Source organism: Anomaloglossus baeobatrachus, chromosome 1, assembly GCF_048569485.1.
Source record: "Anomaloglossus baeobatrachus isolate aAnoBae1 chromosome 1, aAnoBae1.hap1, whole genome shotgun sequence".
In the NCBI taxonomy this organism is placed as follows: Eukaryota; Metazoa; Chordata; class Amphibia; order Anura; family Aromobatidae; genus Anomaloglossus; species Anomaloglossus baeobatrachus.
Window position 1 is genome coordinate 764,979,265 of NC_134353.1, and position 19,592 is coordinate 764,998,856.

Here is a 19,592-nt window from a genome sequence, read left to right on the forward strand (position 1 = left end):
TAATTGAAAATACTGTAACCAGTGCCCAGGGGCTCTCTCCTTACCCACCAGAATCCCTTCTAATGCTTTACAACCCGAGGAGTCCACGACATCCCTTAAGCGAGACACTTGGCCCGGGCCAGAAGGGAGCAGACTCATGGCCGGTTCCTGTGGATTCCTGCAAACTGGGGGTGGCCCTACAGTGGAGTAAGAGGTCCTGGCGTGGATGCCAAACCCAAGCATCTGACAATTCTTCTCCAGATGGTGGCCAAACTAAGCAATTTGTAAGACAGACTCAAGTCTTCCAGATTGGTCTTAGGAGAGAACCACCGTACGGAGTCGCCACCGCCTCACCACCGTGCAGAGCCGCCACCGCCTCACCACCATGCGGAACTGCCACCCAATCAACACCCCACCTATTGTCTCCTCCCAAAAATCCTATAGAATGTAAGCTCGCAAGGGCAGGGTCCTCTTCCCTCTGTACCAGTCTGTCTATTGTAACTTGGATATGTATTCTGTATGTAACCCCTTCTCATGTACAGCACCATGGAATTAATGGTGCTCTATAAATAAAGATTATTAATAATAATAACCAAAAGACCCCCAGCGCTTGAGCCTCCGAGATGTCCTGCTTGATTTCCACCCACAGTTTAGAGGCCTTGTTATGCATAAGAATCATGGACAGAGGTACCAATTGCCACCATGTGGTATTCTCTTAGATCTGGTAGCCTTGTGTCCTCATTCTCCCTCAATCTGACCAGGACCCTATGACTCAGACGGGACCTACCCCATGCCATATAAAGTTCCTCATGGTTTTCCATAATTTGAGAAAGAAGGCCACATCTAGTTTCCACGGGATGGTCTGGAAGAAATAAAGTATCTTAGGTAAGATATCCATTTTAAAAGCATTCATTCTCCCAAACTATGAGATAGGCAAGTTACTCCATGCCCTAAATTCCCGGTCGACCGTATCTCGAAGAGTAGAGTAATTCAGATAATACATGGATTGGGGATCTCTAGCGCTGTAAATCCCAAGGTATTTAATTGACTGGGTGCTTCATTTGAAGGGAAAACCTGTCCGAAGCGACCCAAGCTCCAAAAGTGAAACGTTTAGTATCTCAGATTTTTGCAAATTCACCTTAAAATTGCTTAGTTTGCTAAATTGATCAAATTCTTTTAAGATGGAAGGGATACTTGTTCTGGGGGAGGACACATAGAGTAGTAAATCGTAGGCAAATAACGACATTTTATGTTCTGATGGGCCGACTTTATTTCCCTTAATTGAGCGGTTCTGCCTTATCACATTAGCCAGCGTCTCCATCACCAATATATAAAGGAAAGGAGACAACGGGCACCCCTGTCTAGTCCCGTTCTTAATTACGAAGGGGGACGACAATCTCCCTTTGACCCCTACCTGTGCTGTTGGGGCATGATAGAGGGCCATGATCAATTCCACCATCCTCTGCCCAATGCCGACCACTCTGATTGGCTTCCAGGAATTTCCAATGGACCCTGTCAAATGCCTTTTCAATGTCTACTGATAGCAAGCAGAGTGGTGTTTTGCCCGTTTGTGCTCTATACATCAGGGACAGGGTCTTAATGGTGTTGTCCCGGGCTTCCCTGCCTGAGACAAAACCCACCTGCTCCCTATGGATTAGCCCAGGGATATATTGTTGAAGGTGTAGCGCTATCATCTTGGAATATAATTTAAGGTCCACATTGATTAATGATATTGGCCTATAGTTTGAACAGATCGAGGGTTCCTTACCCGGTTTTGGGATCACTGATATACACGCATGTACCGCCTCTAGAGGTAAATTACAAAATTTTGAGATGGAATTGAAGGCCTTAAGAAGGAGAGGGCCACACTCCTCGCCAAACTTTTGATAGAATCTGGGAGTAAACCCATCTGGGCCTGGGCTTTTCCCTGTTTTCAATCCCTGTATAACTGCTTTAAACTCTGGCTACGTAAACTCCAACTCTAAATTATCCGTCTCTTGTTCTGTGATTTTTCTAGGTGAGAATTTGATTAGGTATTCCTCCATGTCTCGCTGCGCACTCAAGGGGCCCCAATCCAAACTATCATTAAGATTATATAAAGCTGAATAATATGATCTAAATTTCTCCAAAATCTGCGAGGTACAGTGAACCATCTTGCCCAGGGTAGAGTTGATAGAGGTGAACAGGGTCTGTTCCATTCTAGGGTGTAACGTACTAGCAAGCCACTTGCCACATGTATCTCCAAATTCAAAATAGTTCCTACGTAGTTTGTCCCTGGCTCAGAGATAACGCTTGTCAAATAGGGATATGATCTGCTACATCATGGTAAAAATTTCTGCTCTCAGAGAGTCACATGCCAGAGCCCTATTGGAAGTCTCCTTTGTGCCTAGGAGTATGGCATCTCTCAGTTGTTGAGAGCATTCCCTTTTCACCCTGGACCCATGTGAAATACATACACCTCTGATGACGCATTTGAGACCCCACACCAGACCCTTGATCGGGTCTGGTGTGGGGTCTGCGCCATGATCTACCAGGAAGGACGAGATAGTTCACTTGATATCAGACAGACATAACTCATCCTCCAGAATATTATCATTCTGTTTGCAAGTGTACTCCCATACCCCGCCTTTCTCCCTGACCCCCAGTTCACCATGAACTGGCACATGATCTGACCACAGTCGGACGTCCATAGAGCTTCTCGGGTTAACTTCCAACAAGTCCTGAGAAACAAAAAGGTGGTCCAACCTGGAATAACTATTGCGGGCCACTGAGTGATAGCTAAAGTTTCTGACCCCGGGGTGCAACACCCTCCACAAGTCCACCACTCTAAGAGACACAAGGTCTTTTTTTAAATTCCGGATTGCGCTATGGGAAACAGGTCTTACCTGTGGAAGAGTCGATAGATGGATCCATGGTAAGATTAAAATAGCCCCCAGGATTATCTTTGATCCAGTGGCAAAGGACACCAACCTCCCCAAGACCTCGGTGCCAAACCTAACCTTTCCCTGATTGGGAAAATATATATTACCAAGGGTATAAGCATTTTGTAAGTAGAAGATCTGAAGAAATATATATATCAGCCCTCAGGGTCTGTATCCACGTCCAGCACCGCTGAGGAAAATGATTTGTAGAACACAATGGACACACCACACACCTTACGCGAGAGATGCGGTCCATGATACCAAACTGGGAACAATTTAGATTTACAATTGGGTACATTTGCGGCTGGGAAATGCGTCTCTTGGTGCATTACTATCTGTACCCTTCTTCTTTTCGGGTTTATTTAGGCCTTGTGCATTATAGATACAGAATGTCAGGGTATCCATGGAAGGTATAAGAGGGATTCAGAGGATGACTGGAAAGAGAGAGAGACAAAAGGTAAAGGCAAGAAAAAAAAAAAAGCCAAAAAGAAAAAAAAGGGAAAAATTCTTCGAAGAAGAGACTATATCTTCTCTAAATACTACAAAGACTTCTGTCTAGGGCAGCACTTGTGCTGCAGTCTCTATTGAGGGAAACGCGGGAACACTAGACCGGGACAGAGCTGCACACATCCCGAGTGAACATGTTTGGAGCCAATAGGCTCTGGCTACATAGAGACTCTATGTAACAAGGAACATATACTGCATTAACTTAACACGCAGCAACGCACAGAATAGGAGACATTATATGTCCTCAGGAGACTGCTTTCAGTGCCTCCGAGCAAACACTTCCAAGGCATCCATACGGAGCAGTCTCACTGATGGTCACAACCAACAATTAACTTCTGGGTTGTACAAACATGGATACCGCATCTCCTGCACATGGCCTAGCCATCCAGAGGGCATCAGCTGCATAAAGTAGGTGTTCACAGTCCTGAAGAGATGATCTGGTTTCAAAGGTGGCAGGAGAGCTTCCACTCCTTCCCATCCTACTGCGGGCAGGTTGCCAGGTTTCTCTAGGCGATATGGGAGACATATGGCAAGATGGCGGCCAGTCTGGTAGTTTCACCATGGATAGCTCGAAAGTCCCCAGAAATTTTGGAAGGTCTCCCAAGGATCTTAAGATTGCAGATTTCCCTTCTTTTCTGGCAAGGAGTTAGAATGGGTATCCCCATCTATAGAGGATGCCCCTGGATCTGAGTATCTCCAGGAGAGGTTTAAGGGCTTTCTGGAGCTGCAGGGTCCTGCGGGCGAAGTCCGGAAGTATGAGGAGAGGAGAACCTTGGTACGAGCAGGAGCTTTTGTCCTTGAAGTTCCTCAGGATGGCCTTTTTCTCCTTACAAAAGTGGACCCTGCAGATGACGTCTCTTGTGCGTTCAGGGTTGGTGGAGCGGGGACCAGGGCTCTATGAATCCTGTCCAGGTCAATATGTGATCCTGGCATAGGCTAGAGCAAGTCCCCAAAGAACTTCTGAGCCCATGTCTCGAGCTGTGATGTTTCCATCTCCTCACTTAGGCCCTATATCTGCAGGTTATTCCGCCTGTGTCTATTTTCAATGTCATCCAGATGGTGCAGAATATCCTCAAGCTGCATGGAGTGTGACTGCAGGGCCTGCTGATAGTCTTCTAAATGCTGTTGTGACGCCCTGACAAAACCAGGTAGTCACACATAGGCCCCCGCATAACACCTTCCCTCACCAAGGTTACATACAGCCGACCTGAAACCCTGGCACACAAGTGGGCGGGACCAGGCGGTTAGGAAACGCCTACCAAGGGGTCTAGACAGCCCAGGGCAGGAAAGCAAGTAGTTGAAGTTTGGAGTTCAAGTGGAGAGGAGTGGAGGCTGGGGCTAGGTGTAGCTCCAGAGGAGGTGAAGCTCAAGTTGACTGGTGCAATGGTTGGAGCCCTGGTACCTTGGCTAGGTGGCAGACGGTGGTCTCCGTTAGCAGGAACCAGAAACCGTGTACAGAGGGGGTACTCGGACCCTGGAGCCAGGACTGGAACCAACGGCCTAGCTAATCAACTGATTGAGGGCAGGATAAAAGGGCCTGTCCCAACCAAAGTCCCAAAAGCAGACAACCACCCACAGAGAGGGATAGGGCAACCGCCAGGGCCTGATAGATCTCATGGGTCAGCATCAGCGGGCACGGCTCCTCAGGTACACAACAAGCTGGGAGCGGACTCCCGTGTTCCATACCGGGAAGTCCAACACAAGCAAACAGAGTGCAAAGGGAAAAGACAGCGACCACCAGCCCGGGTGGGGGACCAGAGTACAACCGGCCGCGGCGGCCGGCCACAGGCACCTTGGTTGACCAAAAGACTTGTGTGATTTATTCAACTGTGAGCAACCAAACAGCCTCTGGTACGTCTGGGCGCGCAGGCCCCCTTCTATCGCCATCCCCTGCACAGAGCCACTGGGCCCCCGGGCAACCATCCCTACCCACGGAGGGGTTAACATCTAGCTGCCATTACATCTCCGCCGGGGTGTCCCACAACAGCAACGGTGGTGCCACCTTTCACCACACACCATGGGTGGCGTCACAAACTGAATACGGCCAAACCCGTACAACTATGTCCCCCTTTTCATTTGGCATTTCCACGTGACCCTCGGGTCCTGAGGATCCCTCGAGCCACAAAGCGGGTCCGGATCCGAGCAGCCCGGCTGCTACAGGCGTGGGGGCGGCACACTGTAATATTTGCTCCTGTGTTGACTCAACAGCATCTATGCATCTGCCAGTATGCTGTATTTCCTCCTTAAGTGCAGACATATATTGTTTGTGTAAATTCTCCATTCTGCCCAAGAGGAGATCCATCTACAGCTTGGTAGGGATGGCCCTTATGTGAGTCTTCCAGTCCCAATCCTCTTCAGGACTCTGATGTGCCTCTATACCCCTGCCCCCAACCCCCTTCACCTCCTGGCCTGCATTCAGCGTGGTGGTCTGGGGAGGAGAATGCCTGCTTCTTGGCGAGTTCTGGTGGAGTGGGGAGGATAGAGGGGAAGGGGAGGACCTCGATGTTGTGGGGTACTTACAGCCCTCTGTCCACCATCTGGGGACTCGCACAGGTCTTGGTTGCGGTCTGCAGAGAGGGCTGCAGTCTTCTGCGGCGCCTTTTTTTTTTTTAAACATTCTTTTTATTAGTTTTTAATAACAATAACAGATGATCAATAATCATGTAATCTCACAATACAATATGGTTATGTTAATCTACAAAATTACAGATAATAAATCTCCTCAAATCCCATCCCCCCTCCCGATCCCCCCCACCCCACCTCTGCGTGTCTTCTCTCCAAACCTTTATGGATCTTTATGGTATTGGGTTGTGCCCTCCAATGACCTCCAGCAGGTACCATGAGATATTTTCAAATTGTGATCTAAGACTATTTTTAGTGTCTATAGGGAGTGTCTGGATATATGGACTCCATGTTTCAAAAAAATTCCTGGTCAATTTTTCCTTGTTTGTCAATATCTCTAATCTCTCTATTTTATACAGAAACTTGATTTTTGTGTCAACCAATGCCATAGTTGGGGGATTCGAGTTTATCCATTGGTGTAAAATGCTTTTCCTAGTGGCCGCTGCCCAAATAGAAAGTGCCGCCTTTGTTCCCCTGGGGATACTCTGCTGTGTCTCCCTTAAGATATTAAAGATGGCTTATTGAGGGGTTAACTGGAATTGAATCTTGTACGTGCTTTGAATTCTCAGATGTACTTGTTTCCACACTTCCAAAATTTGCGTGCATTCCCAAAACTGATGATATAGTATAGCTCTTGCCAGTTCACACTTAGCGCAAGCGTATATGTGCACATTTAGTGCTGGCTTTCTTGTTTTTTTTGTGTTGAATTGATCGGTGGCTGACCCCCACCTTGCCGTGCACCCCAATTCGGGATTGAAAAACACCAAGTAAGTGCTGCTCAGAACAGTTCTACCTTCTCATAATATGAGGCCATAAGGCACATTTTATATAAAAATATTTTAGAGTAGGACTGCCCCATAGAGATTTGCCGTGACGTGGCGGGGTAGCTCAAAAAATTGCAATTTTTGGCCAGAAATCTCAAATTTTAATAAGTACAGTTTAAAATTTTTAGTGCTGTAGTGCACATTTAGTGGTGGCTTTCTTATTTTTACTTAGAGCAAGCGTATATTGGAGATGACATCCTGGACCGAACCAGAGGTGATATGTGCGCCCTATGAAAGACCCATAAAGCAATGTCTGTATAACTAGCATATGGCACTATTTTTACTAGAGATCGGGTAGCTCCCAATATATCTGTATCTCATATTCCGGGAACTCTATTTTCCATTTTGCCAGGCCTGCCTTCTTCCCCTCCCAGTTCCAGTGAGGACATAGCAACAAGTATATCTGGCTAGTGGAGGTGGCCTGCATCCTAGCGTTGCTGATAAAACTGTCCAATTTTCTTGCGGTGCCATTTTTGATCCTGCACCACCTCCCTCACCCTCCACTGCTGCTCCCTCGCCCTCCTGCTTCTTCTTGCCCACCATCACTTAGGAATTGGCAAATAAGAGAGTCTCTGTCTGTCTCTGTCAGAGCTTCTGCTTCCTACCCATCCATGCACAAGCCACGCCCCAAGTTATTGTGTTTTTGTCACTGCAGTTGAAGTTTATTTTTGATATGTCATACTTTCAATAAAGGAGCTCTGTATTTGATGCCTGTTGCTTAGAGATGAGCGAACTCGAGGTTGGGTTGTTCAGTGTTTGTACCAAACACAGACTTTACAAAAAACAGAATTCTGAGTTCTGGTGCTTTACGTATGAACAACACTCACGTGAGCATCGCTGTGCTCAGGTACACTTGTTCCTCAGCCCAGTGCGAGACGCTTGTAGTGTTTGATCGGCTGGCACTGGGGGTAACAACAGCACAGTCAGCTTTAGTGTGCAACTTAAAAAAAAAATAAATGAAAAACTCTGCCCATCCGCCCCCAGAAGTGATCTGTTTATGGCTGGCTGCATGTGGGCGGAGACCTCAACTGCCCAATTAGTGACTTCCATTGGGGTTCAGATCAAGTTTGGGTCCCAAACGAATCTTAATTTAAAGTTTGGCTGACGCCGCTGAACCAAAAGTCCACAGGTCTGTTCATCTCTACTTCTGATATTTGACTTTGACAAAACTTTATTCACACAGTCATGTTCGGAATTACATGCATTGAGTGTTTCCATAGCGCAAATGCACTACAAACACATGTTTTTACTTGCATTTTTCTGCATCTTTGGCCTAAGCCACACTGTATGAAAATCGCAAAAAATCGCATTGCACTCGCACCAATATTAGCCTGTGTGTCAACACCCATGAGTGATTATTTTCTCAGCCCTAATCGAACCGAGAAAACAATCGCAGCATGCTGCAATTGTAATGCGATCCTTGTTTCTCTCGCACCCATTCAAGTCTATGGGGCGAGATAAAAATCTCACTGCACTCGCGGTACACCGGTGTACTGCGAGTGCAGTGCGAGAATGGCAATAGCCGGCTACGGAGGAGAGAGGGAGATAAATCCCTCCCTCCCCTCCTCAGCGTCAGCCACCGCCCTCCGCAGCACTGGCCTGCCCCTCCTCAGTGCCGGCCCTCCCCTCCTCAGTGCCAGCGAACCCCTCCTCAGTGCCGGCCCGCCCCCCGCAGCTGAGGTCCACTTGCATGATCGGACCTCAGTCGCAGGGACACTCGCATGACAGTCGGCTCTGCTGTACTGTCAACGTGAGCCGAGTGTCATGCGAGGGGATTGCAGTAATACCCATGTGGCCCCGGCCTAATGCAAGTCTACGTTCATAATTTGCACATAAAGCTCAGTGTACATAAGGAGAAATTGACACTTTGCAGATATAAAACACACACACTACAGGTCAGTTTATGCCGAGTAAAATTGAAGCACAGTGGGTAGGAGATTTCTATAAATCCCGCCTCTCTGCTGAAACTTTACGACACTGTGTATTTTGCTCAGTGAAAATGAGTCAAAAACTCATTATGGGATCTTAATTTAACATGACTAAAAATAAAACTACATAGTTAGGGCTTGTTCACACACTGCTGTTTTGCCGCTTATTTTTCTGTGCACTTTTTAATGTTGAAATAAACACTAATTTACAGTACCGACAAAGAGAAGGAGACGTCTGAAATCTCATGCAAAAACTTCTTAATATGATCATTTTTTCTCAAATCATATGCATGCAACCGACCCGCACCTGTGTGGGCGTCCGTGCCGGGTTATGCACCGCGAGACTCACGCGAGATACACGCGAGGCAATCGCAAGTGTGACACAAGCCTGACTATGAAAACAGCCAATATATTACCTCACACATCCAAACAGTAATTAAGAGTTTTTTGGGGGCAAACAACTGTTAAGATTTCCCCTCAAAACATAGTCTATGACATTCCCTGAGTAAAGTGAGGTGTCTGTGCAACATTTTGTGATTGTAAATGCAACGATGCGGATTCCTTTAGTAGAAATACATACATTCATACATACACTCAGCTTTATATATTAGATTTGTTCACTATATGGACTTTATGGAGTGTTCTATATGTAGACAACCCCGGTTTCGATATGTATGTAGACGGCCTCTAGTCTTCTGAAGCTATTTTAGAGGGCACCACCTCCAGGATTAAATAATTTGGCAATAAAAAGATAAGGGATCACCCCAACACACCAAAAGAGGCATAGAGAAGAAAGCAAACAAGGTGGTGTGCAAAAACGAGGGATACACCTTTAGGCCTCTGCCACACTCATGTGCCTCCGGTACGTGTGTGCCTTTTTTTTCACGTACCGTAGACACGGGCCCACGTGGTCCTATGTATTGTTATTGTTTTGGAAACACGTAAGTATTCAGGAATGGAACGTGTATCCGTTCCGAAATTACGTGTGTCCGTTTTTTAAAAACGCTGACATGTCCGTATTGTTCCGGCAGCACGGGTGTCACACGGCCCACACCCGTACCACACGGATGTAGTGTGGATCCGGGCCTGTGTGACAATGCGCCGGAGAAAGACACGTGTCAGTGTAAAAATAATAAAAACACATACCTCCACCATACCTGCAGTCTCTGCCGCGGCTGTCCCCTGCATCCGTCCCCCAGTGAATTTGAACAACGCTTCTTCTTCACTGGGGGCCAGAAGCAGCATCAACAGGGCGTGGCTTTGGCCGGACGCTGTCATTGAGCACCACAGACAGCGCCAGATGATGCAGGTAAGGCGGGGCTTTCCGTTCTCCGTGTGTTATTACGTATAACACACGGAGAACACGTACGTGCCATAAACACGGCACATGGAGACAAAACCACCACTTTAACACGTACGTGACAAAAACGTTATGTTTTGTCACGTAAGTGTGGCTGAGGCCTTAAGGAAATACAAATGTTTGGTCTTTATTATAAACAAAGTGGACACAAAACATATTAAAATCACTTAAAAAGGCATACAAAAAAGCCTCTATCCTCTTTGTTTGATCCCTGTAAAGGACAAACACCCCCCTGGCTGTATACAAAAATCACAATATACAGGCAAAATTTACAGGCAAATTTAGTACAGGGCTAAGTTAGTATGTATACAAACATGAGTCACTCAACAGTAACTGGATCATAGGCATGAGTATAAACTTTGCACCAAAATAGATACATAGGGGAATAACAAATATCACATACCCATAGATCATAAACAGCACATATAAATTAGCAATGATATATGCAACCCAGATAATATAGAGAGATCCCTGCGAACAAAGCCCAGATACCACCAGCAATAGCTGGATTTACCAGCTAGTAAGATCCATAACAAAAATAGCCAGGGTGGGATTACAGGTTCCCCACACGTATCGCTGTCACATGGGACAGCTTCGTCAGGGGTAGAATGTGCCCACCTAAGAAGTGGGGGTTTAAATAACCAAGAGTTTACCTCATCATCTGTGTTGGAGTACTTCCTGGCATTCAGAATCGCCGCGTTATGGATGTCTCCGGCGTCCCGGAAGTCACATGCACGCTGGCATTCAATCAGATAGAGGCAGAGGGAGTTTTCGGGTACCAAAAAGATGGCGGCCGCCATGCAAGGAGACAGGAAATTTGTAAGCTTCGTTTTGGGAGCTGTTAGATGATTTTTATCAAATATTACAGAAGCAAACTTATAGATTAAAGCCCCAAATATAACAAAGATGATCCTTTACATGCTGGAACATATATGAAAACGGGGAACATATACAGTATGATAACGTATATTCTCCCATCTGGACCCAGATATTTCATGGGGATAATCAATAATTGCCATGGCAAGATCAAATAAAGTAAAATACTTTCCCAAAGGTAGCAAATGGCAATCAAATGGCCCCTATATACAAAAAGTATTATATTTATTTTACATTTATATAAATATATCATTTTTGCTCCTTTGCTCTTATAATTAGATTCTGCCAGGCCTCATTATTATTAAATCAACCCCTATGGGGTCCCAATAGGGTCCAAATAGGAAAAACATCACCATCTCCGCTTATTATAAAAAGTGAACAATAGATTAAAACTCCAAAATACGACAAGGATGGTCCTATACAGGCTAAAACGTATATGAAAACGGGGAACATATATGATAATGTATATTCTCCCATCTGGACCCAAATCCAAATAGGGTCCAGATAGGAAAAAAACCATCATCATCTCTGCTTATAAAACCCCGTAAATAAGAGGTCCTCATTTATACCCAATAGGGCAAGACAATTTAACTGGAAAATCCAAGCTGATTCACGCCTAAGTAAATCCAGGGTAACATTGCCACCTCTGAATCTTAATGTTAGACGCCCGCCCACCATGCTCTTTCAGAAAGTGCATCGCTACTGGAGATATCATTTTGCCCTTTTCCAAGTCCGTTTTCGCTGTACCAATAGTGGACAAGTGCTGTTGTTTTCTAAGTTCCTGACCCGTTTGTCCAACATAAATCTTAGGACATCCGCATATCAATCCATAGACCAAGTTCCTTGTCCGGCAGTTGAAAAAACCCCGTGGCTTCTGTGAAGATGGGAACATATTGAAAAATATTAGATCCCTAGCAATCATCAGAGGGCAGACATTACAATTTCCACAAGGGTAGGATCCCTCCACTGTAGTACCCCCATCTGTTCTTCTTGTGGATCTACAAAAATGGCTAACTGTAAGGAAGTCCTTGAGGTTCTTTGCCCTTCTAGCCACTATACCCGGCACATCAGAGATATGCTGGGCAACGGCTGGTTCACTTTGTAGAATTCCCCAATTCTTCTGCAATATGCGGCGCAAATCCAACCACTGATTATTGTAGGTGATGATAACACTGATCTTACGTTCTGCCCTATTTCCATCACACTCTTTTTTAAGAACATCCTTCCTCTCTCTGGAAATGGAATGTTGAAAAGCATGGGAGATTACCTTTTTAGGGTACCCCCTTGCCAAGAACCTCCTCGTCAAGTCCAAAGATTGTACTCGGAAATCCTCGTCCCTGGTATAGTTTCTTCGGAGACAAAGGAATTGGCCCTTCGGAATTCCTTTATGTTGGTGTACCAGGTGGACACTTATATAGTGTAAAAAGTTGCTCGTTGAGGTAGGCTTCTGGAACAGGTCTGTCACAATTCTTGAGTTCATCAAACAGATCTTCAGATCCAAGAAATCAACTGTAATAAGTGACAAATGTGATGTGAGGAAAATATTGAGTGTGTTGTTATTCAATTCTGTAATAAATTCCTCACACTCCCCCCACGAACCTGTCCATAACATCAAGATATCATCCAGATATCTGAACCACCTAAAAACATGTCCTCCGTAGTTGGCCATTTTCCGCACTTTTGTCTCCTCCCACCATCCAAGATAGATGCTAGCATACGAGGGGGCACAACGTGCCCCCATCGCGGTCCCCGACACCTGCTTGTAAAAAACCCTATCAAAAACGAAATAATTGAGATTAAGGACCATGGAAAGCAGATTCAACAAAAAATCTTCATCTTCCTTAGATCCCGTACTATTTGTGGACAAAAAATATGAAACCGCCCCATACCTAAATCGTGTCCGATATTGGTATAGAGGGATTCTACGTCCATTGTTACCAAAATAGTACCTTCCGGAATAGTGAGTTCCTCCAAACGCATGATAAGGTCCGCCGAGTCCCTGACGTAGGAATCCAACCAAAGGGTAATGGGCTGCAGATAAAAATCCAGATATGAGCATGGTTGTTCAAAAATCCCGCCTATCCCGGCCGCAATAGGTCTACCTGGTGGGTTGATCAGCGATTTATGCACCTTCGGGAGCATGTAGAAGGTGGGCGTCAGTGGATTCCTGACCGAAAGAAATTCCAATTCCTTTTTGGTAATGATTCCTTGGGGATATACATGTACCAAAAGACGCTCCATCTTAGATTTAAAAATCAAAGTGGGGTCAGAAGGGAGGGGTTGATATACGTCCCTATTAGATAATTGGCTTTTGGCCTCATTTGTATATAGTTCCACAGGCCAAAGTAAAATATTGCCCCCTTTATCTGCGTCCTTTATCACTAGGTCTTTATTTTCCCTGAGATTCCATAAGGCCCTTTTCTCCTCCACAGAGATGTTATTCTGCCTGTTGATATCAATTTTTAGGGAATGAATGTCCCTAAAAACGAAATCAAAGAAAATTAGGACCGCAGGAAAAAGTGAGCGGCCGGGGGTGGCTTGAGATGGCCTCTAGTCTTCTATGATTATGTTGTTTGCTTGGCAGGAAGCTGATCTGCAGTGTAAAGCAAGGCCGAAGTTATTTTCGCATTCTCGAGCAAGAGCAAGAAGGAAAAAAATTGGAAGCACAAAAGAAACAACATCTTCAGCAGGAAAAGTACAGAACTGAACCACAACCCTTCAGGGAATCTTGTGAGGATAGCTCAGGGGACGACGAAGGAACCGGTAAAGCAGATAACAAGACAAGGTGAGACTTCTTTTTATTATTCGGCTTCTAGTCCGTATCTGATGTAAAGGCGCACAATGTCAGTCACAATGGCTCAGAAGTTTTAAATTATATTGCAAATGAGCCATAAAATACTAGCAAAAAAAAAGGGTATTCACATATTAGGTCTCTGGAGCCTTATTTATGGGCAGGCTGTGAATTTTAGCGGAATCTCGGCGGCTCTCCAGGTTCACTTGCTTCTAATGCTCCTAATTTAGCCGGTTGTGTTGTACGGCTTTTATCACCTTTACGCACCGGGCTGTGTAAACAGATGGGGAAACAAGCTGTTAGGAAGTTTCCTCTGAAGCTGGAGGGAAATGCTTATCCTATAAATGCACTGGGTGTTTTTTCCTATTTCTGATATCTTCAAGTTACAGACTCATCCTAAAGACATTTTTTAAAAAATTGATCTCCAGGTTTGCTGTTAAATATGGCAGAACAGTTACATTCCCAAAGCTTGTGGCACGTGATTTTCTGGAGATACGTCTGTTATACACCTTTGTGCGGTCTGCTGAGCGTCTTAGGTGTGTTCGTTGTAAATTATACTTATTATACTAACTTGGATGAATTTATTTCTCCCTCCAGGTTCTTTCTTACAGAGATTGGAGAACAGCAGAAAAAGGAGAAGAGCGCAATGAGCCGTCCATTCACGCCCGTACACAACAGTCTGTTTTCCAAACAAGTCCTTGATGTAGATCCGTACGTTCAATTCCTATAATCATTTTCTCTGTGTTTTTATTTTTAAGCCTAAAAGGCATTTGTGTCTAAGCAGACCAGACTTTTTTTCAGTACTGTACATTAAAATACAACTTCAAACAAATCATCATTCACCTGCAAAAACCCCAGATAGGATATAGCAGGGTTATGTTTTCCTTGGTATAATCCTACTATTCTATCGTCTGATGTTATGGTTGTTGGTGGCATTTGGCAGCTGTACTTTTTGTTTTCACTGCTAAATGTTGGTTGTCTATGGTTATCATAGAGACACAAAGGCAGATTTATCCTGCAATTTGCCTATTGTAATGAATAGGGATGATCGAATACCTCAAATATACGGCTTCGCGAATATTTTCCGAATAGGTTGCCGCTATGCGAATATTCGATGCGCGATGTAAGTCTATGGGAAGCCCGAATAGTTCCGAATAGTTGTTATTCGGGTTTCTCATAGACTTACATTGCGCATCGAATATTCGCGAATAGTCGAATAGCGGCGACCTATTTGGCAAATATTCGCGAAGCCCAATATTTGAGGTATTCGATCATCCCTAGTAATGAATAATTGCATTAGCAAGAATGGAATAAGCTTCACAGACAACTACAGTGGCAACCAAAAGGTTTTTTTTGTTTTTTTTTTTTTAAAGTGCTATTACTTCTCTCTGGTTGTTGTTGCCATTTTCCTGGAGATGAATTGAAAGTGCATGAAGTTATCATGGAAGACATTAATTTTAACTAAAATTCTTTTGTACATAGGTCTGGTCAGTTGATTAAAGAAAACTGACTGCCAAATGTTTTCCATATTCTATTTATTGATCACAACATAGAGAGTAATTCATTGATTACAATGCCATGACTTGGTATTTTATAGCATAACCTCTTGCTTTAATTACTGCACCACACCGATAGGGCATTAAAGTCACTATGATATTAAAGACATCTTGAGGGATCTTGCTCCATTCAATTTGTTAATCTGCAAACAATTCATCTTTATTGCTTTGGGTACAAGCCCCAACTCGTCACCCTAACTCACCCCAAAGGTGCTCTATAAATCAGGTGTTTGGCTTGGTTATTGCAACAGGTGAATATTTTTCTTTCCTAACCAATTGTTGGCTGAATTGGATGTGTGCTTAGGATCATTGTCTTGCTTGAATATGGCAGCATTACATTCTCCAGTATATTCTTTTACATAGTAGCATTCATATTTCCATCAATTCTATGCACAGGGCCAATGGCAGAAACAGAAAAGCAGCCCCAAACCATGACATTACCACCACCATGTTTAACTGTAGGTGTTTGCTACCTTACACCATTACGTTTTCCAATTGGGTCGGTATATATAGTCTTTGCTATCACTACCAAACAGATTGAATTTGGATTCATCCGATCACAAAACCATAGACCAATATGTCTCTTTCCATTGGCTGTGTCCTTTGGCAAACTCAAGCCGCACCTTCCAGTTCGTTCTAGAGATGAGAAGGATTCCTGACTGGAACTACTACTCTTAAGTGGGGTTTACACGCTACGATATCGTTAATGAATTATCGTCGGGGTCACAGTGTTTGTGACGCACATCCGGCTTCATTAACGAGATTGCAGCATGTGACACTTTTGAGCGACCTTAAACGATCGCAAAAGCGGTCAAAATCGTTTGCCAAGGAGAGGTTGTCCTAAAACAAAAAAATCGTTTAATGCTTATTAGCGATGTCGTTCCTCGTTCCTGCGCCACCACACATCGCTGTGCGTGACACCGCAGGAGCGACGAACATCTCCTTACCTGCCTCCATCGGCAATGTGGAAGGAAAGAGGTGGGCGGGATGTTATGTCCCGCTCATCTCCGCCCCTCCGCTTCTATTGGACTCCTGCCGTGTGACGTCGCTGTGACGTCGCACGAACCACCCCCTTAGAAAGGAGGCGGTTCGCCGGCCAGAGCGCCGTCGCAGAGCAAGTATGTGCGTGTACGCTACCGTAGCGATAATGTTCGCTATGGCAGCGATCACACAATATCGCACGTACGACGGGGGCGGGTGCTATCGTGCTCGACATCGCTAGCAGATGCTAGCGATGTTGCAGCGTGTAAACCCCGCTTTAGTCATCATGCCACAGTTTGGCGACTCACTTTGACCACATATTCTTCTTTCATTTTGTGTGAAATCTTTCCAGCACTTTTATGGACATCAGATACAGACATTTTTTAAAATAATGTGATTAACTTTGGAGGAAGGTTTCCGTGGTTGTCCACTTCTAGGTTTGTCAGCTGTTCCTTAGCTTTCTTTCTTTCTTTCTTTCTTTCTTTCTTTCTTTCTCGTGACACTTGAGTCTGACAACATTTGAATTCCATAGTTACCGGTTTTTGGCTTTTGCCTGAGTTCAGAATAATTAGCTTCCTCACATCTGTTGATAATTTGGCTTTGCTTTTACCATGTTTTATCTACAAAACACACAAAAAACAAAAATATATTTTATATTTTAATATATAAGCCAAATTAGACTACCTCTGACAAAATATGCAAAGCATTTGGCCCAGCAAATGGGCAAAACTAACAAATCAAGGGATAAAACAATGTCAAACACAATTTTCATACTTAGAGCTGACAACCATTTGTTTCCGGTTTACTAAAATCACCAGAAAAATGGCATCACAACCAGACAGAAGTAATCACACTTAAAAAAAAACAAAAAAAACTCCAGACAGGAGTGTCTCAGCTGCATAGAAATACATGCAGCCAACCTGCTCCTTTCATGAGAGTGTGCGGGTGATGCGATGTGAGACTCTGCAAGTCACTTGCAAGTGTGACTCCAGCCTAATAGAATGTTCATAAAGCACATGTCACCAGATTTCACACTGCAAACAGGATATATTATTAACTAAATATCTTAGACTTGATGATTTATGTGTACTTACTTTATATAAATGTCCCTTCTCACACATGCTGGTACTAAAATTTTATCCAGCTCAGTATATGTTGCTGTTGTCAGTCAGGCAATGAGTATACACCATAAGGCCCCCTTCACACGCACGTGTCTCCGGTATGTTCTAGGTCCGTGCCCGTATGTACCGGAGACACGGACACACGTAAACCCATTAAAATCAATGGGTTTATGTGCATGCACGTGTGCAGCCATTGGCCCGTGCCTCCGTGTGGAGCACACGTGAGCCCATGTGCTCCACACGGATGCATATCCGTGTTTCTCCGTCAGCACAGGTGTCACGTGGCCTGCACACGTACCACACGGATGTAGTGTGGATGCGGGCCCACGTGACACGCGCAGGAGAAACACACGTGTCATGTTAAAAATAAAAAATAACACAAACTCACCTCCACGAGTCCTGCAGTCTCTGCCGCAGTTGTCACGTGCGTCCGTCCCTCAGTGAATTTGAACAACGCATCTTCTTCACTGGGGCCGGAAGCAGCGTCAGCGGGGCGGGGCCTGTGCCGGACACTGTCAGTCAGCACCACAGACAGCTCCGGAAGAAACAGGTAAGGCAGGGCTTTCCGTTCTTTATGTGTTATTACGTATAACACACGGAGAACACACGTAGTGCCATAAACACAGCACACGGAAGGGAAAACGCACATTTGACACGTCCGTGAAAATCACGCACGTGTTTCACGGACGTGTGAAGGGGGCCTAAGGCTGTGTTTTCCTGATGAGTATCTGGTAAGGTTTTGATGTTGCAGATTTTCTGCATCTATTAGCTAAATTAGGTAACTTTCTTTTTTGTTCACTCTGTAAATTGCCTCTTCAGAGAGCAAGAGGACTTGAACTCTAGGGGCACCTATTAGAAGAAGCAATCCTAAAAGACAATAATTATCTTTTAACCCTGCCAAATGACAAAAAAAAAAAAGCCAAACCAGAATCTCAATTTGGAAACATGTGTTTCTGGGTGTTGCCCCCTCATCAGTGCAAAGCATGAGATTTGTCTGCATGAGAGTGATATGCATGGCCAGTTTAAGGAAGCTTAAAACCAATAAATTTCCCTCTGGGAACTTCAATATGCGGATTGCCTCTTTGCAGAGGAAGAAAAAAACTCACCACATACTCATCGTGGGAACCTAACTTAAAGTCTTTCACTATTTCATTGTCCTCATAACATTCTCATTTTATATTAGAATTATACAGCCATTCTGACCTAGATTTTCCAAAAAAAGTACACCAACACCTTCAGGGTTTTTTATATGTTATTTAGCATTTGGTAGACATACGAACGGTAAATTTTGCAATATTTTTAAAATAAAAAATTGCCATGGACTCTGACCACAAATGTTGAGAGCCAGGTATTGCCTTAATTTGTCAAATGAAACCTCAGTAGGAAAAGTTTGAAAAGCCCTGCTGTAAAGTAGACTAACCATTAGGGCTCAAATCCAAACATGCATATTTCATAACATTTCATAGAAGGCTGTGTCCGTGTTTGGAGTTCAGATGCTGAATGAAGTTTGTTGAAAGCCTGCCGAGCAGCCAATCAGCAAGCTTTTTGGCCTACAATAGATACCTGGACACTGCTGTGAAAATAATAAATTAACATCTTAAAAATTTACATTGAATCCCCCCTATTTTTGATAACTAGCACAGGTAAAGTAGACAGCTGGGGGCTGCAACCCTAAGCTGTCTGCTTTACCTTAGCTTGTTATTATAAATAGAAGGGACCCCACGCTGTCTTTTATGTTTTTTTTAAATTATTTATCAATAAATAATTTTAAAAGACGGTATGCAGTCCCACCTGTTTTTAACCAGCCAAGCATACAGCTGGGGGCTGGTATTATCATGCTGGGAAAGCCCATGGTTATATGGCTCCTCCCAGCCGAAAAACCACAGCCATCCCATAAGTAGTGCATCACATTAGACGGCGTTTTGCCAGCGCACCAGGGCAATTGGATAGAGTTGGGCAATCAGGGTAATATTTTTGAGGTTGAGGTCAGCTATGTATTGACAGCTGGCATCAAGCCCAGGAATTAGTAATGGAGAGGGCTCTCTCAGACACGCCCATTACTAGCACTGTAAGATATACAATTAAAAAACACAGACACACTTTAATAATAAGTTTATTTGAATAAA

At 44.4% G+C, this 19,592-nt stretch overlaps 1 protein-coding gene across 1 annotated transcript in view; it reads left to right on the plus strand.

Moving 5' to 3' along the window:
• Nucleotides 1–19,592, plus strand: part of CCDC60 (coiled-coil domain containing 60) — a 380,115-nt gene that overhangs the window by 209,234 nt on the left and 151,289 nt on the right. The window contains exons 4-5 of the mRNA XM_075341855.1: nucleotides 13,602–13,802; nucleotides 14,406–14,519. Coding sequence (XP_075197970.1) covers nucleotides 13,602–13,802; nucleotides 14,406–14,519 — 315 coding nt within the window. The remainder of the gene's footprint in view (nucleotides 1–13,601; nucleotides 13,803–14,405; nucleotides 14,520–19,592) is intronic.